The 26323-nt window shown below is 44.2% G+C and overlaps 1 protein-coding gene and 1 long non-coding RNA gene across 3 annotated transcripts; both read left to right on the forward strand.

The window, feature by feature from the left end:
• Positions 1–2921: 2921 nt before the first annotated feature.
• On the forward strand, positions 2922–26323 carry LOC311112980 (very-long-chain enoyl-CoA reductase-like; the record flags this gene model as incomplete). Its single annotated transcript, XM_084156106.1, has 3 exons — positions 2922–3008; positions 25995–26067; positions 26160–26323. Coding segments are annotated over 3 exons (324 nt in total), but the record flags the coding sequence as incomplete, so codon positions are not given.
• Positions 8782–9584, forward strand: LOC311112836. 2 transcript variants are annotated; one of them, XR_014610913.1, is made up of 3 exons: positions 8782–8864; positions 9142–9390; positions 9482–9584. It is a non-coding gene; the product is annotated as an uncharacterized lncRNA (long non-coding RNA). The 2 variants fall into 2 exon arrangements; XR_014610914.1 differs by having other exon boundaries at positions 9508–9584.

Genomic DNA, 26323 nt, shown 5'->3' on the forward strand with positions numbered 1-26323 from the left:
TCTTTTACACCCAGTCTCTTCTCCTCTGTCCTACTGTCCACCATGTATTGCTGGAGATTTGTACTTACATAACGTTGTTGTTTGCTTGGAGCTGGTACGTCAAATCATTTGGTACTATCAATAGCATTCTTCCAGTTAGAATACCCAGCTTGGGTGAAGGTCTGCGTTAGCATTGGACCCAACACAGAACTTTCGACATGGGAAACAAAATGCAACATCTGCAGTAACCGAGTATTCCAGCCACTCTCTTCCTATGAACCAGTTGCTATTAAATGAACGTTTTTGGACTGAAAACCTACGGCTAGGGTAGGATTCTAGGCTAACCTGGCTGGGCTGGCTCCTCTGTTCCAAGATCATCAGGAACAGTCAGAGGTGGAGGTGGCTGTGGAGCCATTATCCTAGCGGAACTTGTGGAAGGGTGGGTAGGCTCTGCACATGGAGCTAGCTGTACCTCAGCAGCATCATCACTGCTGGGCTTGGCGTTGGCATCGGTGGTTTGATGCTGTTGTTGCTCCTCATTGCTCTCCTTCTCCTTTGTTTGTGTACTTTGGCAAAGCCAATTTCTGATATCCATTGTGGCAGATTAGCTGGTTCGAGCTAACTAAATAGGCTAAGTCTAATAACACTAACACTTTATACACAGTGGCGGCTCCTGAAAAAATTCTCAGGAGGGGCAATTTTTCTGATGATTTAGGTGACCTACACACATTTAAAAAAAGATATGTCCAGCAACAACATGAAGACAGGGGCAGCATATAAATCAATACCAGAAGCATTTATTGACTGATCTGGGGAGATGGATTCCAGTTTCTGTGACAGATTATAAATAATCTCTGATGCCTTTGTTATATTAGCTTTTGGTTGAATGTACTGTCGTAGTAAATATATAATGTTATAGCTTGGTCTGACTAAAATCTTGTGCATGACCCATTTTGTGTTGGGCGTTTGTTTTCAATCAATGCTGTTCCTATCCTATAACAATGGACAAAAGAGTCCTATCTTGTCAGCCTTGTCAGCAGGTGGCCAAGGACAACACCCACGCCATAGGTCTCTCAGTTCTTCCAACTCACGAGTTCTTGCTCTGAGGACACACACACACACACACACACACACACACACATCATCACTGATAACACACACACACACACACATCATCACTGTTAAACACACACACACACACACACACACACAAAAATCCCCTCTCTTTAGGCTGAACATTTGAAGACAGAGAACCCGACTCAGAGCCAATGCAACAGTGGAGGGGACCTCGCCCAACTCATCAGGACCAATCAGAAGATCAGAACTACTAGATTCAACCTACATCATTTATTGTATAAAATGTCTGCACACAATGTTTTCGGGGCTCTCTTCAGATAGCTCCCTAAGAGTTTGACGAACGAGTCCGTGCACGCGATTCCAGATATCTTTACCTCTGAATAAACTGCCTTTATTATACCATATCCACCCTGTCCAAAGTCTCTACTTGGTCTCAGTTCTCCAGTAAACTTGTGATTATCAACAGTACACAACGGTAACAAACAATTGGGGGAACTCACGGGGCAGATAGTAAGGTCGCAGTGACACAGAAAGCAGTTCAATGTCGGGGGTACAGAGTCGCTCTCTTACCAGGATCGATTTTCCCTGTGACTGTCAGATCGCGGTCCGCTCTGACCAGGGTGAAGCCGGCCGGCTCCACTTCTCTGTCCGGGACTCTGTCATCCAGCCAAGTCTCCCAGCTGTATTGGATTCCGCTGCCAGCAGCGTTTTCATTATTTAGTCCGTTCGTAGCGGGTATGTACACGATCAACAAGATCAGTCCAAAACCCACCACTGGAAATCCATGGTTGGCAGAATGTTTGTAAACTAAGTGTACAAATTAAAAACATAAAATAACGCCACTAAGTGTACAAATTAAAAACATAAGATAACGCCACACTGCAGGTCGCAACAGAGACGCTGCTAGCCGCTATTTTCTTAGTTACGTTCATGGTTACGTCACGTATGACGAAAGCACGTAAGTGCAAGCCCACAGACACCCATAGAGATTGTATTGAAAGCTTTGAAATTTGAAAAAAATAGATTTTACATGGGAGTCTATGACAGACTTCTGGGCGATTTTCAACATGACTGAAATCGCCCCAAAAACGGGCGGGGCCATTTGAAGCACGACTTTAGCCTGATTTGACATTTAGTGGCAGTCAGATCAGATTAGAACACTGATAACTACTGTTGCCGTGATATAATTGATTAGAAAAAAAATCCCTTCCTTTTCCCGTTTGGCAGTGCGTCGCCCATATCGCCCTATTGAACACACCGCCCCTGTTTATACAGCTAGCTAGCTAAGAGTGAAGCAGCTTCAACGGTAAACTTGACCCCGTCGTTATGAATCAAAAATTACAGGAGCCGTATCACATTATTCACTTAGCCTACCACAGAAATGAGAAAAGTTTTTCCCACTTTTTATGGAAACCCAAAGAAGTCATACATAACCGTCCAGTGGCTTTCCACCTACACACACCGCGGCATGCCCTGTCCATTGAGCTGACACAGCGCAGCGGAAATACAGATTTTTTGCACTAACTTGTCACTCAACCATTTCAATTTTTTTGCTGTTTTTATATAGGGACATACAATTAAACTGAGGAGGCTAAAGTTTGAACCCGTCGTGGAGCCAGGCCCGTCATACACACCACCTATCCCTCTCTCTCTCTCTCTCTCTCTCTCTCTCTCTCACTCACACACACACACACACACACACACACACACACACACACACACACATACATACATATATTCAAGGTTCCTATGCACATCTAAACTACTGTATTTAAACTAGAGCAGGACAGTAGCAGGTGATGCCCGTACCCTCTGACAAATGACCACTATGTTTGTTTCTCTTGTTTTCCTTGCTCTGCTTGGCCTGTTTCTGCCACTCCCTGAACTACATAAAACACCTGCTGGAGACCATGTTTGTTCATAAACTTTATGAAGTTGGAAACCTGCTGAAGGTAAAAAAAATATGATATATAGTTTGGTTTATTTCATCTTGTACACATTCACAGTGAAAAGCTGAACTGCAGTATACAGACAATTAAATGAAAAGGGGATAGATGGAAAAATTGATTGATGGAAAAGACAGAGAGTGATGGTCTCTAGTCAGCTTCAGATGATAGGAGAAGTAGTTGAGGCTAGTCAGAAAGACATGTCTTGATCTATTAACATCCTGTCATTAGTGACTCCAACTCTAACAAATGCCAACATACGTTGTTTTTGTTAATTGCAAGAGCCTCCAATAGTTTCGCATTGGTGGCTAAATGCTAATTACAATGTATGAGTCATTCAAACAGAGACACTATGCACTAAGTTAAGGCTTTTTTTTGGGTGACCAAAATAGACCATTGATTAAAGTTGTCTCGGGGGAACGGGGTTTAAAACGAAAGCTTCTTTTTAGAGACGAGCTACTCTCCCAATGCATTTCATCCGTTCGCTGCCCTTTGGCATGGTGTATTGGAATCACGTTGTGCTTGGATGAGCCTGCTGGAAGGGGTATAGAGAGAAAGCGACAGTGGGACAGCACCATAGCACAGTGTGCCCGCGGAGCTCAGAGAGGGAGCCCAAATGTGCCCTTTCCCCTAGGCCCTTAAGCCCTGCCAATCGATTCGAGTGGCCTTCCATTGGCAGTGGGTAAACAGGGGCACTCGGAAGTGCTTACCCCACCAACAAACACACACACCAAATTTGCGCATACACACGCAAGGCATACTCCGCAGTAGCTATTCACCATCCACCATCCACCAATACATATATATCCACAGACATACAGATTCACGACTAATGTCCCAATGAGGACTACAGAAAGACAGTACATGAGTCTGAGGTTCAAATAGTATTTGTTCATTTCAATACTTCAGCTCCACTTGATTGAGCTTGTCTGGTGCAATAGAACCAATGGAATAGCCCCAAAAGTCAAAACACCACCCCTCTGGCACTCCAGACAGGCTCAATGGAGCGCTGACAGTATTTGAAATAAAAGTACTATTTGAACCCAGGTCTGCCAGGTAGATTGAATTGTATGTTTTATTTGTCTAGGGCTGAACATACTCTATGCTTTTCATTTCATAGAGATATGTATATTGTTAGTCTCATAGCATATGGTTTGTTTCCCCTACTTCACAGTTAGAGCTCCACCACAGCTATTAGAGAGAGAGAGAGAGAAAGAGAGAGAGAGAGAGAGAGAGAGAGAGAGAGAGAGGGCGAATGGTCTGTTACTGTGGGAGACCGACACACTCACCAGGAGGTCCATTTGCATGGGCTGTAATTTGATTATTGGTTGCCAAGACCACGAGGCGTGCCGAGAGGCGCGAGCGGCGCTAACGACAGCCGTGCCTGCAAGCCTCCAAAGTATCCTCCAGAGTTCTGCTGAATGCCAAAAGGGCACATTAGCATTTAAAAATCGACATAAAAAAATATGACTTTCCCTCACTGAGTAGCCACTGATAAAGGATAATTTATCTGGAACAGTGTTTCATACAAAACAATAAAGCACAAAATAAAAAATTACACGGTCGTAACACGGGGGAGATTAACTTTATGGAAATGAGCGCCACATAAGTGAATTGAGATTTTAAAATAAAGCTTTAAAAAATACCCCAAAAAATGTTTTTCACTTAATTAAAGCAGCAATCCGCAGGTCGTGTGCGACCCTATGCTGCCCCACTTCTTGTGTAGTGTTTTCACTTCGAATTTAAACAAGGGGGTTGAACCCTGAGCCGCCTTCGGCTGGCCTTCTGGGCCAGGTGTGTCTTTGCAATAATCCCGCCTACTCGAATGACCCTGCTTCCCCGGAGCTGGCAAGGATGTGAAAGTCACTTGCAACCTTACGTTACAGCCACCAGAAACAAACAGGGCAGACGAAGCAAACAAGCGTTACTCTCGGTTATTGGATCTGAGTCAATTCGACCCCAAAGGAGAAAAAGAAGCGACAAAAAGACTGCTCATAACCAATCCAGAAACCGGATAAAAATCTGAATTAATTTTGAAAGGTGGAAGAGTGAAGACGAAATTACCACTGTTCTCATGGACTGGTAACATTAGGTTAGTGTTTGGTTGCGTTTTTAGCCTAATAACTACGTTAGCTGCTGATAGTGTGTTCAATGCTAGCGAACATGGCTCCTTAGCTAGCTAACATCTTCTGTATTCAGACTGTTTTGTACTCAAAGGAATCTAAGGATAGCATAATGTAGCTACACTGCATAAACCCCGCCCAATGCCTTTATTGAAACTAGGTAACGTTAGCTATCTAAAGCTAGATATGCAGATTGTTGACATAAGTTTGTTTCATTTGTAGATGACAATGGTAGCTAGCTAGGTGGTCGACAGCATTTTCGGCCCAGGACCACCCCAAGAAGTTAATCTAGCTATAAAATTCAGGACAGTAACATCACACAAACATGTATTTCTCAGGGAGATACTGGTGGAGACTGATTTTGAGGGAACCTGAGGCTGTACAAGTTGCGGTTGTGCAAACCCCAACACTGAAAGAGAGATAAGAAATGCTGTATGCATTTTCTGTTATGTTTTGTGATTCAATAATTATTTTGTTGGTAATTGACAAATACACAGAACAAAAATACAAACGCAACATGTAAAGTGTTGGTCCCTTGTTTCATGAACTGAAATACAAGATTCCAGACATTTTCCATATGCACAAAACACTTATTTCTCTCAAATGTTTTGCACAAATTGGTTTACATCCCTGTTAGTGAGCATTTCTTCTTAATCAAGATAATTCATCCACCTGACAGGTGTGGCATATCAAGAAGCTGATTATTACAGGTGCACCTTGTGCTGGGGACAATAAAAGGCCACTCTAAAATGTGCAGTTTTGTCACACAACACAATGCCACAGATGTCTCAAGTTTTGAGGGAGCGTGCAATTGGCATGCTGACTGCAGGAATGTCCAGCAGAGCTGATGCCAGATAATTGAATGTTAATTTCTCTACCATAAGCCGCCTCCGTCGTTTTAGAGAATTTGGCAGTACATCCAACCGTCCTCACAACCGCAGACCATGTGTAACCACGCCAGCCCAGGACCTCAGCATCCGGCTTCTTCACCTGAGGGATCGTCTGAGACCAGCCACCCAAACAGCTGATGAAACTGAGGACTATTTCTGTCTGTAATAAAGGCCTTTTGTGGGGAAAAACTCATTCTGATTGGCTGGGCCTGCCTCCCAAGTGGGTGGGCATATGCCCACCCAAGGCTGCGCCCCTGCCCAGTAATGTGAAATCCATAGATTAGGGCTTAATGAATTTATTTCAAATGACTGATTTCCTTATGAACTGTAACTCAGTAAAATTGTTTAAGTTGTTGCATGTTGCGTTCATATTTTTGTTCAGTATAGTTAGCTGTTTGCCTGTTCAGTACATTACCTGCCTATATACAGCATTGATGCCTACCTAGGGTGAACTACCCATCATAACGACTGAATGAGTACCCAGCGTGGTCAGTCAAGTAAGCAATGTTATGTTCCCCAGCAAAAAATAATAATTGTCGCTCAAACAGAAGGGGGAACTAACAGAGTCACTGACCACAACCAAATGTTGTTATTTATTTTTTATTTCACCTTTATTTAACCAGGTAAGCCAGTTGAGAACAAGTTCTCATGTACAACTGCGACCTGGCCAAGATAAAGCAAAGCAGTGCGATAAAAACAACAACACAGAGTTACATATGGGGTAAACAAAACAAAGTCAAAAATACAAACAGAAAATATATATACAGTGTGTGCGAATGTAGTAAGTTATGGAGGTAAGGCAATAAATAGGCCATAGTGCAAAATAGTTACAATTTCGTATTAACACTGGAATGATAGATGTGCAAAAGATGATGTGCAAATAGAGATACTGGGGTGCAAAATAAATAACAATATGGGGATGAGGTAGTTGGGTGGGCTAATTTCAGATGGGCTGTGTACAGGTGCAGTGACCAGTAAGCTGCTCTGACAACTGACGCTTAAAGTTAGTGAGGGAGATAAGAGTCTCCAGCTTCAGAGATTTTTGCAGTTCGTTCCAGTCATTGGCAGCAGAGAACTGGAAGGAATGGCGGCCAAAGGAGGTGTTGGCTTTGGGGATGACCAGTGAGATATACCTGCTGGAGTGCAGACTACGGGTGGGTGTTGCTATGGTGACCAGTGAGCTAAGGCAAGACAGGGATTTGCCTAGCAGTGATTTATAGATGACCTGGAGCCGGTGGGTTTGGCGACGAATATGTAGTGAGGGCGAGCCAACAAGAGCGTACAGGTCACAATGGTGGGTAGTATATGGGGCTTTGGTGACAAAACGGATGGCACTGTGATAGACTACATCCAATTTGCTGAGTAGAGTGTTGGAGGCTATTTTGTAAATGACATCGCCGAAGTCAAGGATCGGTAGGATAGTCCGTTTTACGAGGGCATGTTTGGCAGCATGAGTGAAGGAGGCTTTGTTGCGAAATAGGAAGCCGATTCTAGATCTAACTTTTGATTGGAGATGCTTAATGTGAGTCTGGAAGGAGAGTTTACAGTCTAACCAGACACCTAGGTATTTGTAGTTGTCCACATACTCTAGGTCAGACCCGCCGAGAGTAGTGATTCTAGTCGGGTGGAAGCAGCGTTCAGTTGAAGAGCATGCATTTAGTTTTACTAGTGTTTAAGAGCAGTTGGAGGCTACGGAAGGAGTGTTGTATGGCGTTGAAGCTCGTTTGGAATGAAACAGGAGGGGTTCTTTAAGACACTCATGGAGGTGTCCACTGACAGTTGACTAGCAACAACAACTGGGACCTAAAAGACATCCACCATGAGCGCCCACTAAATTTGCCCAAGAACAGGCAAACAAAATTAAAACCCACACCAAACTTAAAGACAGGAAGCAAACCACAAAGTGGAGCAAAATTAAAACAGTGAAGATCAGATAAATAATTGTTTGTCTAGAACTGAAATAGGAAGCGGCAACAAAAGGTGATAACCCTCCACATCTCTCAAGACCACTGGAGCACCCGGCCAGCCACTCTTAAATAGCACCTGGGCCAGCACAGGTGAAACACCTTCCTACTAACAAGATGACAAACCAGCACAGGTGTAATACAAACTGACTAATGAGGTGACGCCATTCGATGTGTCCCACATGCTAATGTACTAACGTCCAACTTCAAAGTATAAACGGATAAACCAAGGCCTGTAACACCTTCGCCCTTAAGACAACAAATATATCCTATAATTTTGATTGACATATTTTCTGTTGTGAGTAAACAACTTCCATCTCACAACATGATCAACTTAAATGCAGCAATATGAACATGGTGTCTACTGGCGGTCAACAATGAAATGCCAGACAGAACAGCCATATTTTTAGCAAAAACCAAAGCCTGTAACAAATGGCTCATCTGCATGACATATTGGTGGACTGTGGGCCATCAAGTCATAGGATGGTACATTAGCATGACACATGCTACACTGGTTACAGCACAACACCACATCCTATGTATGTAAAGGACACTGTTGTGACACTGACTTATTTGGTGGTAATGTCTTCCCCCCAATTTAGCTGTAGTCAGGATTGATGGTTGAATTCATAAACAGTACATACGTTCTCACTTTAATTTACTCAAATTCCAGCCATATGTTATCAAAATCAAAGTTTATTTGGCATACAGTATGCACAGAATATGGTGGGGTGTATGCAGGAATATGACATTGCATTGTACCGTGTACTATTGAAGTAACAATTTGTTTTCCCACAGTGCCAACAACCCCCAAAGACTCAGACTCTCCTGTCCCAATACCAACCAAGCAAGAGTATCTCCAGGAACATCAGTGCAAAGGGCTTGGTAGGAAATCTTTGTTGTGTAGCTCAGTTGGTAGAGCATGGCGTTTGCAACGCCAGGGTTGTGGGTTCGATTCCCACGGGGGGCCAGTAGGAAAAATGTATGCACTCTAACTGTAAGTCGCTCTGGATAAGAGTGTCTGCTAAATGACTTAAATGTAAATGTAAATATAGAATGGCAGACATTACAAGTATATCCAATTACATTGAGTTAGAATATTACCTACTTTCTCTCTCTCAGGTGAGACCATGGCTAATAATATATTACCTTTCTCTCTCAGGTGAGACCATGGCCAGTATATTACCTACCTTCTCTCTCTGATGAGACCATGGCAGGTATATTACCTACCACAAGGGAGGCTGCTGAGGGAGGACGGCTCATAATAATGGCCGGAACGGAGCAAATGGAATGGCATCAAACATCTGGATGTATTTGTTACCATTCCACTAATTCCGCTCCAGCCATTACTATGAGCCCGTTCTCCCCAATTAAGGTGCCACCAACCTCTGTGACCTACCATCTCTCTCAGGTGAGACCATGGCCAGTATATTACCTACCTCTCTCATGTTTTGGAAAGGCCATTGACACTTGCACTAATAAGTGATTTCAATACATTGCAGGGATATAATTTTTTCCCTCCCATCAGCATCAACACTGCCGGAGTAACAGAACCATGGATGACTTGGACTACTTGCTGAATGATTAAAAAAAACAAAAAACTGACCACATTCTTTTTCGTCATTTAGCAGACACTCTTATTCAATCAATCAATCAATCAATTTTATTTTATATAGCCCTTCTTACATCAGCTAATATCTCGAAGTGCTGTACAGAAACCCAGCCTAAAACCCCAAACAGCTAGTAATGCAGGTGTAGAAGCATGGTGGCTAGGAAAAACTCCCTAGAAAGGCGAAAACCTAGGAAGAAACCTAGAGAGGAACCAGGCTATGAGGGGTGGCCAGTCCTCTTCTGGCTGTGCCGGGTGGAGATTATAACAGAACCATGCCAAGATGTTCAAAAATGTTCATAAGTGACAAGCATGGTCAAATAATAATCAGGAATAAATCTCAGTTGGCTTTTCATAGCCGATCATTAAGAGTTGAAAACAGCAGGTCTGGGACAGGTAGGGGTTTCGTAGCCGCAGGCAGAACAGTTGAAACTGGAATAGCAGCAAGGCCAGGCGGACTGGGGACAGCAAGGTGTCATCATGCCCGGTAGTCCTGACGTATGGTCCTAGGGCTCAGGTTCTCAGAGAGAAAGAGAGAACGAGAGAATTAGAGAGAGCATACTTAAATTCACACAGGACACTGGATAAGACAGGAGAGCGACTTACAGGAGCAAATAGGGTTAAGTGCCTTGCTCAAGGGCACATCAACAGATTTTTCACCTAGTCGGCTCAGTGATTAGAACCAGCGACCTTTCGGTTACTGGCACAACGCTCTTAACCACTAAGCTACCTGCCGCCCCACATAAATCTCTAAAGTAAAAATCCATGTTTTTAATTTTAATTCACAATTAAAAACTTTACAAGGTAAAAGGGACTTTAACAACAACAACAAATGGGACAAATACTATGACAACTGAACACTTGTAAAGCTTAAATAAAACAGACATACAAGACAGGACATATACAGCTAGAAACCAGCTCCCAGGAAAAGATGCCTGCATGGTTCCGCAGCGGATCATGGAGGCCAGTAATCGCCACACATAGTATGAAAAATGTATGCACTCACTAACTGTAAGTCGCTCTGGATAAGAGCATCTGCTAAATGACTAAAATGTAAAATAGCAGCTTGGATTGATAACCCTGTTACTAGGTCCCACACCTCCAAGCCACAAACGTATGTGCTGCTCTTGGTTCCCGCCTTTCACCCCCTACTAGGTCATCAGAGCCAGTGTGACCGCAATGCATCCTTACGGCCCTGCTACAGAGGTTCAATTATCAATGGCTGACGTGCGCGTTCATTCTATCACCAAATAAGTCAGTGTCACAGCAGTGTCCTTTACATACTGTACATAGGATGTGGTGTGCTGTAACCAGTGTAACATTTGTCATGCTAATGTTACCATCCTATTACTTGATGGCCCATAGTCCACCAATATGTCAGGCAGATGAGCCATTGTTTACTTGACTGACCACACTAGATATTAATTCAGTCGTTATGGTGGGTAGTTCACACTAGGTAGGAATCAATGCTGTATATGGGCAGGCAATGTGCTGAACAAGCAAACATATCTAACTATTTTGGTCGATTACCAACCAAATAATTATTGAATCGTAAAGCATAACAGAAAATGCATACAGCATTTCTATGGAGCCAATTTGAGTTCAAAAGAATTGGCCCAAAATAAAAAAGAACGTACAAAAATATATTGTAAGTGAAAATGAAGTAATGCACATTGAAAAAAGTAAATATTTGTTTTTTTTGAATTGTATGATTTTTTGTATTTATTTCAAATAAATTATTTGGAAAGCATTCAGTTGATGTTTGCATCCAATCTTAAAGTTTATTTGGTCAAACAACTTATCTTTACTCTCGGTTCTTGTCCTATTTTCAAAAAAAGATTTGCCTTCGTGGAGGTGGGATGTTTTTCCTGGTAATAAAGGTCATGGCGATCTGTTTCAAGCAACTACTTCCTGTTTTTAGTCATTGGTCGCCTGTATTATTAGCATGTTATTATTAAATTTATCTCTGGTCCTTCTCCTATTTGCGTTTTTTGAATTCAAGTGGCTGCATCTAACGTTAGTGCTAGCTAGCTAACGGCTTTAAAGGAAGGATGGCTCTTTTTTTACACCGACTGCCTGCAAGAAATCCCGAAATTAACTGTCAGTGATGTCCATCGAATAGAAAGATTGACATCAAAACTCCAGCCAGCAAGCTTCAGAAAGGTTTTAAAATGTATTCTTATGTTTGATGTACAAAGGTCAATTGCAATCTACTGCTGATTATGTACCAAGCTACTTCAGGGTAAGCCTTATGCGGAACATTTCTGACTTGTTTATCAGTTTCAAACAGACAAGCTGAGTGGAGAAGTCAGAGTGTCTGAGAGTAGGGAGAAAGCTAGCATAGGTTGTTCAAGTTTTGCAACCAGTCTAAGTTCAGATGTTTAAATGTTGGAAGTGAACAATCAGCCGGCAGATCCAAAGGCTTGGGAACAAAATGGGCCAAGGAGGGTTAGAGTTAGGGTTACAAAACCTGCCGGCTGTACATTTACATTTTAGTCATTTAGCAGACACTCTTATCCAGAGAGACTTAGTTAGTGAATGCATACATGTTTTTTTGTTTGTTCTGGGTTTTTTTCATACTGGCCCCCCGTGGGTAATGAACCCACATCCCTGCCGGCCAAACCCTCCCCTACCTTGGACGATGCTGGACCAATTGTAAACCGCCCATGGGTCTCCCGGTCGCAGCCGGCTGCGACAGAGCCTGGACTCGAACCAGGATCTCTAGTGGCACAGCTAGCACTGCGATGCAGTGCCTTAGACCACTGCGCCACTCGGGAGTGGCTGTTCAGTGCATTCGGAAAGTATTCAGACCCCTTGACATTTTCCAAATGTTCTTACGTTACAGCCTTATTATAAAATGAATTAAAATGTTTTTTTCCCCTCAATCTACACACAATACCCCATAATGACAAAGCATAAACAGGTTTTAGAAAACTTTGCTAATTTATTATCAATAAAAAACGGAAATATCACATTTACATAAGTATTCAGACCCTTTACTCAGTACTTTGATGAAGCACCTTTGGCAGCATTTACAGTCTTAAGTCTTCTTGGGTATGATGCTACAAGCTTGGCACACCTTTATTTGGGGAGTTTCTCCCATTCTCTGCAGATCCTCTCAAGCTCTGTCAGGTTGGATGGGAAGCGTCGCTGCACTGCTATTTTCAGTTCTCTCCAGAGATGTTCGATCGAGTTCAAGTCTGGGCTCTGGCTGGGCCACTAAAGGACATTCAGAGACTTGTCCCAAAGCCACTCCTGCGTTGTCTTGGCTGTGTGCTTAGGGTTGTTGTCCTGTTGGAAGGTGAACCTTCGCCCCAGACTGAGGTCCTGAGTGCTCTGGAGCAGGGTTTCATCAAGGACCTCTGTGCTTTGCTCCGTTCATCTTTCCCTCGATCCTGACTAGTCTCCCAGTCCCTGCTGCTGAAAAACATCCCCACCTCATGATGCTGCCACCACCATGCTTCACCGTAGGGATGGTGCCAGGTTTTCTCCAGACGTGATGTTGGGCATTCAGGCCAAAGAGTTCAATCTTGGTTTCGTCAGACCAGAGAATCTCTGCCTTTTGGCAAACTCCAAGCGGGCTGTCATGTGCCTTTTACTGAGGAGTGACTTCCGTCTGGCCACTTTACCGTAAAGGCCTGATTGGTGGATTGCTGCAGAGATGGTTGTCCTTCTGGAAGGTTCTCCCATCTCCACAGAGGAACTCTGGAGCTCTGTCAGAGTAACCATCGGGTTCTTGGTCTCCTCACTTACCAAGTCCCTTCTTCCCCGATTGCTCAGCTCTAGGAAGAGTTTTGGTGGTTACACACTTCTTCCATTTAAGAATGATGGAGGCCACTGTGATCTTGGGGACCTTCCATGCCGCAGACATTTTTTGGTACCCTTCCCCAGATCTGTGCCTCGATGTAATCCTGTCTCGGAGCTGTCCTTCAACCTCATGGCTTGGTTTTTGCTCTGACATGCACTGTCAACTGTGGGACCTTATATAGACAGGTGTGTGCCTTTCCAAATCATGTCCAATCAATTGAATTTACCACAGGTGGATTCCAATCAAGTTGTAGAAACATCTCAAGGATGATCAATGGAAACAGGATGCACCTGAGCTCAATTTTGAGTCTCATAGCAAAGGATTTGAATACTTATGTAAATAAGGTATGTTTTTTATTTGTTATAAATGTGCAAACATTTCTAAAAACCTGTTTTCACTTTGTCATTATGGGGTATTGTGTGTAGATTGATGAGGATTTGTATTTATTTAATCAATTTTAGAATAAGGCTGTAATGTAACAAAATGTGGAAAAAGTCTGAATACTTTCCGAATGCACTGTACAGTTGAAATCGGAAGTTTACATACACCTTAGCCAAATACATTTAAACTCAGTTTTTCACAATTCCTGACATTTAATCCTAGTAAAAATTCCCTGTCTTAGGTCAGTTAGGATCACCACTTTATTTTAAGAATGTGAAATGTCAGAATAATAGTAGAGAGAATGATTTATTTCAGCTTTTAGTTCTTTCATCACATTCCCAGTGGGTCAGAAGTTTACATACACTCAATTAGTATTTGGTAGCATTGTCTTTAAATTGTTTAACTTGGGTCAAACGTTTCAGGTAGCCTTCCACAAGCTTCCCACAATAAGTCGGGTGAATTTTGGCCCATTCCCCCTGACAGAGCTGGTGTAACTGAGTCAGGTTTGTAGGCCTCCTTGCTCGCACACGCTTTTTCAGTTCTGCCCACACATTTTCAATAGGATTGAGGTCAGGGCTTTGTGATGGCCACTCCAATACCTTGACTTTGTTGTCCTTAAGCCATTTTGCCACAACTTTGGATGTATGCTTGGGGTCATTGTCCATTTGGAAGACCCATGTGCGACCAAGCTTTAACTTCCTGACTGATGTCTTGAAATGTCTTCAATATATCCACATAAATGTCCTTCCTCATGATGCCATCTATTTTGTGAAGTGCACCAGTCCCTCCTGCAGTAAAGCACCCCCACAGCATGATGCTGCCACCCCTGTGCTTCACGGTTGGGATGGTGTTCATCGGCTTGCAGGGTCCCCCTTTTTCCTCCAAACATAACGATGGTCATTATGGCCAAACAGTTCAATTTTTGTTTCATCAGACCAGAGGACATTTCTCCAAAAAGTACAACCTTTGAACCCATGTGCAGTTGCGAACCGTAGTCTGGCTTTTTTACGGAGGTTTTGGAGCAGTGGCTTCTTCCTTGCTGAGCGGCTTTTCAGGTTATGTCGATATAGGACTCGTTTTACTGTGGATATAGATCCTTTTGTACCCGTTTCCTCCAGCATCTTCACAAGGTCCTTTGCTGTTCTGGGATTGATTTGCACTTTTCACACCAAAGTACGTTCATCTCTAGGAGACCGAACGCGTCTCCTTCCTGAGCGGTATGATGGCTGCATGGTCCCATGGTGTTAATACTTGCGTACTATTGTTTGTACAGATGAACGTGGTACCTTTAGGCATTTGGAAATTGCTCCCAAGGATGAACCAGACTTGTGGATGTCTACACATTTCTTTTCTGAGGTCTTGGCTGATTTCTTTTGATTTTCCCATGATGTCAAGCAAAGAGGCACTGAGTTTAAAGGTAGGCCTTGAAATACATCCACAGGTACACCTCCAATTGACTCAAATGATGTCAATTAGCGTATCAGAAGCTTCTAAAGCCATGACATAATTTTTTGGAATTTTCCAAGCTGTTTAAAGGCACCGTCAACTTAGTGTATGTAAACTTCTGACCCACTGGAATTGTGATACAGTGAATTATAAGTGAGTATAATCTGTCTGTAAACAATTATTGGAAAAATTACTTGTGTCATGCACAAAGTAGATGTCCTAACCTACTTGTCAAAACTATAATATGTTAACAAGAAATTTGTGGAGTGGTTGAAAAACAAGTTTTAATGACTCCAACCTAAGTGCACGTAAACTTCCGACTTCAACTGTATATCCACTGTCTAAAATGTTTGGTATGCTGTGCTCTTAATTCTTATACTAACACATAGGCCTAAATACTGTATATTTGGAAGGCTATATTTCACACTGTCATGTCATCAATGTTTTTAATAATATCTTTAATCCCATACTTTTTGTTTTGGGATCTGTATAGATTGTGCTTTCGGAATCTGACCCTGTTGTCCTCACCCATCACCATTGCACATGTGTAGTAGGCACTGCTCTCTGCAATCATGTATTTGCACTGCTCTTCCAGATGGCATACCACTCCCAGCTCAGTGCCAGCCTCCTGTTTACAGCTGTACAGAGGCAGAACAACGATGGCACAAACCTGAAAACTGTAAGTGTTTTAACAGTAAATTATAGGTGCAATTGCAATGTATAGATTTACCCACAGTACAGTGCATTGGAAAACTATTCATTTTATTTATTTATTTTATTTAACCAGGTAAACCAGTTGAGAACAAGTTCTCATTTACAACTGCGACCTGGCCAAGATAAAGCAAAGCAGTGCGATAAAAGAGGCGTTTTTCCTATTTTGTTCTCATTTACAACTGCGACCTGGCCAAGATAAAGCAAAGCAGTGCGATAAAAGAGGCGTTTTTCCTATTTTGGCGTTTTTCCTATTTTGTTGCATTACAACCTGTAATTTACATGGATGTTTATTTGGATTTCATGTAATGGACATACACAAAATAGTCCAAATTGGTGAAGTGAAATGAAAAAAATAAGTTGTTAAAAAAAATTCTAACAAATAAATAACGGTGCGTGCATATGTATTCACCCCCTTTGCTATGAATCCCCTAAATAAGATCTGGTGCAACCAATTACCTTCAGAAGTCACATAATTAGTTAGATTGCACACAGGTGGACTTTATTTAAGTGTCACGTGATCTGTCACATGATCTCAGTGTATATATACACCTGTTCTGAAAGGCCCCAGAGTCTGCAACACCACTAAGCAAGGGGCACCACCAAGCAAGCAGCACCATGAAGACCAAGGAGCTCACCAAACAGGTCAGGGACAAAGTTGTTGAGAAGTACAGATCAGAGTTGGGTTATAAAAAAATATCCGAAACTTTGAACACACCACGGAGCACCATTAAATCCATTATTTAAAAAAGCTGGGCTTTATGGAAGAGTGGCCAGAAAAAAGCCATTGCTTAAAGAAAAATAAGCAAACACATTTGGTGTTCGCCAAAAGGCACGTGGGAGACTCCCAAAACATATGGAAGAAGGTACTATTGTCCGATGAGACTAAAATTGAGCTTTTTGGCCATCAAGGAAAACGCTATGTCTGGCGCAAACCCAACACCTCTCATCACCCCGAGAACACCATCCCCACAGTGAAGCATGGTGGTGGCAGGATCATGCTGTGGGGATGCTTTTCATTGGCAGGGACTGGGAAACTGGTCAGAATTGAAGGAATGATGGATGGCGCTAAATACAGGGAAATTCTTGAGGGAAACCTGTTTCAGTCTTCCAGAGATTTGAGACTGGGACGGAGGTTCACCTTCCAGCGGGACAATGACCCTACTAAAGCAACACTCGAGTGGTTTAAGGGGAAACATTTAAATGTCTTGGAATGGCCTAGTCAAAGCCCAGACCTCAATCCAATTGAGAATCTGTGGTATGACTTAAAGATTGCTGTACACCAGCGGAACCCATCCAACTTGAAGGAGCTGGAGCAGTTTTGCCTTGAAGAATGGGCAACAATCCCAGTGGCTAGATGTGCCAAGCTTATAGAGACATACCCCAAGAGACTTGCAGCTGTAATTCCTGCAAAAGGTGGCTCTACAAAGTATTGACTTTTGTAAGGCAACAAAATAGGTAAAATGCCAAGGGGGTGAATACTTTCGCAAGCCACTGTAGCCAAAGAATCACGTCTTGAGAAAATCATGTACAGTTGAAGTCGGAAGTTTACATACACTTAGGTTGGAGTCATTAACACTCGTTTTTCAACCACTCCACAAATTTCTTGTTAACAAACTATAGTTTTGGCAAGTTGGTTAGGACATCTACTTTGTGCATGACACAAGTCATTTTTCCAACAATTGTTTACAGACAGATTATTTAGATGTTGCAAACATACAGTGAGGGAAAAAAGTATTTGATCCCCTGCTGATTTTGTACGTTTGCCCACTGACAAAGAAATGATCAGTCTATAATTTTAATGGTAGGTTTATTTGAACAGTGAGAGACAGAATAACAACAACATCCAGAAAAACGCATATCAAAAATGTTATAAATTGCATGCCAATGTCAGTATCACAAATAATTCAAGTATCAAAATGACATGTCAATATCAATATTACATTCATCAGCATCAATATAAATGATGAGTAGTTGGATTTAGCTCATTTTCCCCTCAACGGTTAAGCAAACAATTGATTGCACAACGGTGTCATCACACCAACTGCACAGGTCTGTATCTCACACCTCCTTGGCCCATTTCTTGACAAGAGCACTACACTGGTAATTGGAGAGCAGGCATGCCACAGTGAAGTGCTGGTTGATGTTTCCTGCAATAGCTAGGGGAATGTTGGCGTGGAACAACTTGTTCTCCTTCACCCTCAGAATCACCCACTCCACATGGATCCTCAGGCGAGCGATATCTTGTGTCTGAACTTCTGCTGTAGGCATTTGGCTCTGTTTTGAGAGGAATGGGGGACGGTAGACCTTCCCTGGTACAAGGTCATCGATGAGCAACCTCTTGTTGGGCATTACTGCCATGTCCTCGTGAGATGGTGTTAGAGGACTGACTGTTTGAAAATATCTTTGTCGTTGATGGAGCCGGCGTACAGTGAGGACACAAAAGTGATCTGGCCATGAGGAGCTATTCCCACTAATGCCTTCATTGTGCAGTGGGATTTGTAGTTGGAGAACATCTCACTCTGCAGCAGAAGAGAGGACGGTGTCTTACACCTGAGCTTGGTGCAGTCAACAAGGACCTGCGTGACTGGGTGGCTTTGGAATTCCTCCGGCAAGTTGGCCTTCACTTCCTCTTGTGACATCCAGATTGTGACTTCTCCGAGCAGTGTGTATAGGAAGTTGGCTCACCTGATGATGATCCTACTGACTAGAGGGATGGATGTGAAAGTGTTGGCCCAGGTCTCTGTCCTTTAACCCCAGAGCTGGATGTGTGTGGATTAGGTAATCCACTGTAAACAAATGCAACATACATTTTATTAGGTACACCCATCTAGTTCCGGGTCGGACCCCCCTTTGCCTCCAGAACAGCCTGAATTCTTCAGGGCATGGAAACGTTGCACAATTATTATCAAGGGTCCTAACGTGTGCCAGGAAAACATTCCCCACACCATTACACCACCGCCACCAGGCAGGATGGGGCCATGAACTCATGCTGCTTACACCAAATCCTGACTCTGCCATCAGCATGACACAACAGTAACCGGAATACGTCGGACCAGGTGATGTTTTTCCAATTGTCCAGTGTTGGTGATCGCGTGCCCACTGGAGCTGCGTCTTCTTGTTTGTAGCTGATAGGAATGGAACCCGGTGTGGTCGTCTGCTGCAATAGCCCATCCGTGACCATGAGACATCCCGAATATCAGTCGAATGTAGCGACTCTCACAAACACGACTGTGTTCTTCGTTTTGCTCTAGGACGCCTACAAGCCTCACACGACTCATCTGAAGGTCCCCGGTACCAATTTATGGAAGTATATATGGAGATAGTTTAGTGCCTAAAATAAGGGGATAAAAAAAATGGTTCCGGACCTTTCTTATCTATCAGATTTACATCTGATATAAGACAGACACTTCAGAACAAACTTCCTTTAGATTAAAAAAATATGTTGTTCCATGTAGTCAATCTGTTATTGAATGCATTTCTATTAGCTAATAGTAGTAATGTCAGATTACATTTTTCATCCAATATTTGTATATATTTTCTTGATACCTTAAGGGGTCTTAAAATTCAAAATCAAATAGCTAAATAATTCTTGGGATGAACATCTTAAAACAATTCCATAAGTTAGCAGCCCTCCCTGAGTTGGCTAAACTACATCTTCAGGAAGGAAATGCCTGCCACACACCGATTGGTGAAGTTGTCTCGCCTCGCCTCTTCTCTGAAATGTTATACTATCTTTCTTCATGGTACACATCTTGATCCTCTTCATGGTGATGTTATATTCCGACAGCTAGCTAGCACTTATCAGCAAACGTTAGCTAGCTAACAGTAGATGCAGCTACTAGAACTTGAAAATACTACATTTGAACTAACAAACTAGAAAACACAATACTAGTTTAGCTAACCAAACCATTAGTCCTAGCTTGCCATTATGAAAATCGAATTCAACAATGCCAATAATGTTGTCAATTCAACTTTTGCTTTCCATGCAAATATACTGTGCGTTATAGGGAAATAATGCATGATCTACATTTACGTTTTACATTTACGTCATTTAGCAGACGCTCTTATCCAGAGCGACTTACAAATTGGTGCATTCACCTTATAGCCAGTGGGATAACCACTTTACAATATGTTTTATTTTATTTATTCTTTTGGGGGGTGGGGTAAGGGGGGGTAGAAGGATTACTTTATCCTATCCCAGGTATTCCTTAAAGAGGTGGGGTTTCAAGTGTCTCCCAGCAGGCCAGAGGTGGATGAACGCAATGCCCTCGTTTGGGTGTAGGGACTGATCAGAGCCTGAAGGTACGGAGGTGCCGTTCCCCTCACAGCCCCGTAGGCAAGCACCATGGTCTTGTAGCAGATGCAAGCTTCAACTGGAAGCCAGTGGAGTGTGCGGAGGAGCGGGGTGACGTGAGAGAACTTGGGAAGGTTGAACACCAGACGGGCTGCAGCATTCTGGATGAGTTGTAGGGGTTTAATGGCACAGGCAGGGAGCCCAGCCAACAGCGAGTTGCAGTAATCCAGACGGGAGATGACAAGTGCCTGGATTAGGACCCGCTTCCTGTGTAAGGCAGGGTCGTACTCTCCGAATGTTGTAGAGCATGAACCTACAGGATCAAGTCACCGCCTTGATGTTAGCGGAGAACGACAGGGAGTTGTCCAGGGTCACGCCAAGGCTCTTCGCACTCTGGGAGGAGGACACAACGGAGTTGTCAACCGTGATGGCGAGATCATGGAACGGGCAGTCCTTCCCCGGGAGGAAGAGCAGCTCCGTCTTGCCGAGGTTCAGCTTGAGGTGGTGATCCGTCATCCACACTTATATGTCCGCCAGACATGCAGAGATGCAATTCGCCGCCTGGTTATCAGAAGGGGGAAAGGAGAAGATTAGTTGTGTGTCGTCTGCGTAGCAATGATAGGAGAGGCCATGTGAGGATATGACAGAGCCAAGTGACTTGGTGTATAGCGAGAATAGGAGAGGGCCTAAAACTGAGCCCTGGGGGACACCAGTGGTGAGAGCACCTGGTGCGGAGACAGATTCTCGCCACGCCACTTGGTAGGAGCGACCGGTCAGGTAGGACGCAATCCAAGAGTGAGCCGCGCCAGAGATGCCCAGCTCGGAGAGGGTGGAGAGGAGGATCTGATGGTTCACAGTATCAAAGGCAGCAGACAGGTCTAGAAGGACAAGAGCAGAGGAGAGAGAGTTAGCTTTAGCAGTGCGGAGAGCCTCCGTGACACAGAGAAGAGCAGTCTCAGTTGAATGACCAGTCTTGAAACCTGACTGGTTTGGATCAAGAAGGTCATTCTGAGAGAGATAGCAAGAGAGTTGGCTAAAGACGGCACGCTCAAGAGTTTTGGAGAGAAAAGAAAGAAGGGATACTGGTCTGTAGTTGTTGACATCAGAGGGATCGAGTGTTGGTTTTTTGAGAAGGGGTGCAACTCTCGCTCTCTTGAAGACGGAAGGGATATAGCCAGCGGTCAAGGATGAGTTGATGAGCGAGGTGAGGTAAGGGAGAAGGTCACCGGAGATGGTCTGGAGAAGAGAGGAGGGGATAGGGTCAAGCGGGCAGGTTGTTGGGCGGCCGGCCGTCACAAGTCGCAATATTTTATCTGGAGAGAGAGGGGAGAAAGAAGTCAAAGCATAGGGTAGGGCAATGTGAGCAGGACCAGCAGTGTCATTTGACTTCACAAACGAGGATCGGATGTCGTCAACCTTCTTTTCAAAATGGCTGACGAAGTCATCCACAGAGAGGGAGGGGGGGAGGGGGGGGAGGATTCAGCAGGGAGGAGAAGGTGGCAAAGAGCTTCCTAGGGTTAGAGGCAGATGCTTGGAATTTAGAGTGGTAGAAAGTGGCTTTAGCAGCAGAAACAGATGAAGAAAATGTAGAGAGGAGGGAGTGAAAAGATGCCAGGTCCGCAGGGAGTCTAGTTTTCCTCCATTTCCGCTCGGCTGCCCGGAGCCCTGTTCTGTGAGCTCGCAATGAGTCATCAAGCCACGGAGCAGGAGGGGAGGACCGAGCCGGCCGGGAGGATAGGGGACATAGAGAGTCAAAGGATGCAGAAAGGGAGGAGAGGAGGGTTGAGGAGGCAGAATCAAGAGATTGGAGGGAGAAGGATTGAGCAGAGGGAAGAGATGATAGGATGGAAGAGGAGAGAGTAGCGGGAGAGAGAGAGCGAAGGTTGCGATGGCGCATTACCATCTGAGTAGGGGCAGAGTGAGTAGTGTTGGAGGAGAGCGAGAGAGAAAAGGATACAAAGTAGTGGTCGGAGACATGGAGGGGAGTTGCAGTGAGATTAGTAGAAGAACAACATCTAGTAAAGATGAGGTCAAGCGCATTGCCTGCCTTGTGAGTAGGGGGGGACGGTGAGAGGGTGAGGTCAAAAGAGGAGAGGAGTGGAAAGAAGGAGGCAGAGAGAAATGAGTCAAAGGTAGACGTAGGGAGGTTGAAGTCACTCAGAACTGTGAGGGGTGAGCCATCCTCAGGAAAGTAACTTATCAAGGCGTCAAGCTCATTGATGAACTCTCCAAGGGAACCTGGAGGGCGATAAATGACAAGGATATTAAGCTTGAATGGGCTAGTGACTGTGACAGCATGGAATTCAAATGAGGAGATAGACAGATGGGTAAGGGGAAAAAGAGAGAATGTCCACTTGGGAGAGATGAGGATTCCTGTGCCACCACGCCGCTGACCAGATGCTCTCGGGGTATGCGAGAACACATGGTCAGACGAGGAGAGAGCAGTAGGAGTAGCAGTGTTTTCAGTGGTAATCCATGTTTCCGTCAGCGCCAAGAAGTCGAGGGACTGGAGGGTAGCAGAGGCTGAGATGAACTCTGCCTTGTTGGCAGCAGAACGGCAGTTCCAGAGGCTGCCTGAGACCTGGAACTCCACGTGGGTGGTGCGTGCAGGGACCACCAGGTTAGAGAGGCAGCAGCCACGCGGTGTGAGGCGTTTGTATAGCCTGTGCGGAGAGGAGAGAACAGTAATAGACAGAGGCATAGTTGACAGGCTACAGAAAATGGCTACAATAATGCAAAGGAGATCGGAATGAAATGAACTAAACATCTGGGAAAGGAGAGAGCGGGGCCTCCCTCACTTACGTTTCACTGAAACACCCAAATATAACTCTCCCAACTTCCACCACAGAAACTATAATTGTTGTAAACTACAGCGGTTCAATGTTTTCTAGGAATAGACTAACTTAGTTTATTCAGCTAGCTAACTTGGTACAGTATTCTTCCGTGAAAATCGTCCAGGGCACCTAGTCATATGACGCCACAGCCAACTAGCATGCCGGACTCCAACAACACGGTTTAGCACCAATACTCGGCCACAACAAACCACCAGTGTGTCAACACGCCAAGCAAATAATTTGTGTCCGTGTCTAACGTTGTGGGTTAGTCCCAACAGCTTGAGCGAGTCCGTCGTCAACTTATTCAGTCAGTTAGTTAGCTAGTTAGCATACTAGCTAGCCATTGCTTTCAGACAAAGAAGAAACCCCTCCTCTCACGGCACGAACACACAGAGAGAGCCAAGCTAACGTTAACTAGTCACCCATGTCCCGAATTCCCTTGAACGACTCTGGCTACCAGTATGTAAAAACAAAACACAAATGTAGGTTATAACTTACCCCTAGCAGCTACTGTTAACTAGCCAAGTGCAAAGCTAGCCACTGAATTGACTCAGCCAGTTCGCGTCTGTTCGCTAGGTCGTTCCAGCTATTGTTTACTAGTAGCAATCCAGGTAGCAACAAGCTAGCTAAATTTCAAGCACAGTAGCCACTTATTACCTAACGTTAATGCTTCAGACAATGAGGTTAGAAAAACAGCTGAATGGTAGGTATTATTGTATGTAATTATTGTAGGCAGCTAGCTGGCGTAATTACAGGTACTCTCAGGCGTGAAACAACTATCCACAGTTGCTAATAGTTACCAGTAGCTACCCGCCAGCTAGTGCAGGTAGTGGGTTAGCTAGCTTCGTGCTTCACCGGGCTCAGCCAAATACAATAGTAACCTACAATAATTACATACAACAACCCACGATAACTACCTACAATACCTAACTACAATCTAAATACATAGTTTAAGCTTTACTCGACAAAGCCCAAACTATGGATATAAGCCATATAAGCCAAGCTTACCTCCCGCCAGAAAGAGAGAGACACAACCTCACCCGACGACGACGGACTTAGCGCGCTTCTAGAATGGCTCCATACATTTCTTACCTCTCTTTCAGTGTTGGGGTGTGCACAACCACAACTTGTACAGCCTCAGGTTCCCTCAGAATCACTCTCCACCAGTATCACCCTGAATAATACATGTTTGTGTGATGTTACTGTACAGAATTTTATAGCTAGATTCATTTTTTGGGGTGGTCCTGGGCCGAAAATGCTGTCAACCACCTAGCTAGCTAGCATTATCATCTATAAATGAAACACACTATCATGTCAATAATCTGCATATCTAGCTTTAGCTAGCTAACATTAGCTAATTGAAATAAAGGCATTGGGCATCTTGTGAGGTTTATGCAGTGTATCTACATGATGTTATCGTAGATACCTTTGAGTACAAAACAGTCAGAATACAGAAGATGTTAGCTAGCTAGCTAGTTAAGTAGCCGTGTTAGCTTGATTGAACACACTAAGGTTAGCAGTTAGCAGGCAAAAACGCAACCCAACACTTACCTAATGTTACCAGTCTATGAGAACGATGGCCATTTAAATATTTATCAGGTTTCTGGATTTCTCATGAGAAGGCTTTTCTCGCTTCTTTTTCTCTTTTGGGGTGAAGTTAATTCAGATCCAAGAACCGAGAATGATGCTTGTTGGCTTCGTCTTCTCTGTTTGTTTCTGGCAGCTGTAACGTAAGGTTGCAAGTCACTTTCACCTCCTCTCCAGCTCCGGGGCAGCAGGGTCATTCAAGTAGGCGGGATTAGCGCAAAGACACACCTAGCCCAGAAGGCCAGCCCAAGGCGGCTCAGGGCTCAATCAACTTGTTTTCGTTCAAAGTGAAAACACTACACATAGGGTCACCCACGAGCTGCAGATTCCTTCTTTAATGAGCTCTGCATAGGACAAAGGATTGTTACTTTTCTTGAGCAATATAAGTAATTTTCAACAAAATGATGTCTGTCTTGGAACACTGAACTAGTCTAGGAACAACTAGTCCCCCCCCCCCCCCCCCCAAAATTGTAAAGTGGTTATCCCACTGGCTATAGGGTGAATGCACCAATTTGTGAGTCGCTCTGGATAAGAGCGTCTGCTAAATGACGTAAATGTGCCCTTGAGCAAGGCACTTAACCCTAATTGCTCCTGTAAGTCGCTCTGGATAAGAGCGTCTGCTAAATGACTAAAATGTAATGTAAATGTAAACTATTGTCCAGTCACTATTGTCTTCATCAGTGTTGCCTGAGGTTGATGCTATTCGGTCTGATGCATAATAAAAAGATAATTACTATACTCTACAGTTCACATAGCAGAAGTACAATCCTGAAGGTCAGCCATTTGTTTCCTTATGTTTTTTCCCTGATGCAGCGAAGAATATTGGTGGTAAACATGCATTTCCTGCCTTTTGTTGCTGACTGCACTTATCTGCGAGTGTGCTGATGCTGGTGCTTTCCTCAACTCCACTCGCAGATTGTCAGGAAGGACTCAAATCGGGCTTAAAGAGTGCCTGCTTTGTATTCTGCAGACGGGAAGGCCAAACCTCATTTGATTAGAGGAAGAAAAATATACATGTGGAAAATTGTCATTGCTCCTGGGGCTTAGCAACTGGCCTCATCATGAGCTCTTCACGAGGAGCCCAAGGACCAAAGGGAGAGCACAGTAGTCCTTCATTTTGGGTCCCGAATCACTCAACCAAAAAGGAGGCACGCGTGAATCATCAAGCTTTGCAGATCAGTATGCCGACCCAGGCTGATGTGTGAGGTGCATTAATAGGTCCCTTTCCATCTTTTCTATGGTGGCGCGAGGGGAAAACAGCAAAGAGTATAACAGTTCAATTAAAGACCCCCCCCCCCCCCCCCCCCCACCCCCCCCCCCCCCCCCCCACCCCACCCCATAGTGTTGTGCCTTCTGCAGGGGCTTCACGACCTGGCTTGGGTATTATGTCAACCACCCGTTGTACACCCCTCCACGTGAGTATACCAGACGTGAACGCTTTTGTTTTTTAACCGCAGCCAGCAGCAGTAGCCTCTTCCTCCTCCTCAGCTAGTGCCAATGGGTGCAGTTTCTAACATCTGCTCTGGGCCCCGCAAACAAGCCTGGACCCCACCGCCGGAACAATGCAGCCCCGTCAAAGTGAATATTGAGAGGGTTGTCTCCGTGGCGTTGCCTCAGCCTGGCCGGGGAGGTGACGTGCCGAGGGCAAGGCATGCTGGGGGACGGCCCTAG

The sequence above is a fragment of the Coregonus lavaretus genome (assembly GCF_964263955.1).
Source record: "Coregonus lavaretus genome assembly, chromosome: 39".
Lineage (NCBI taxonomy): Eukaryota > Metazoa > Chordata > Actinopteri > Salmoniformes > Salmonidae > Coregonus > Coregonus lavaretus.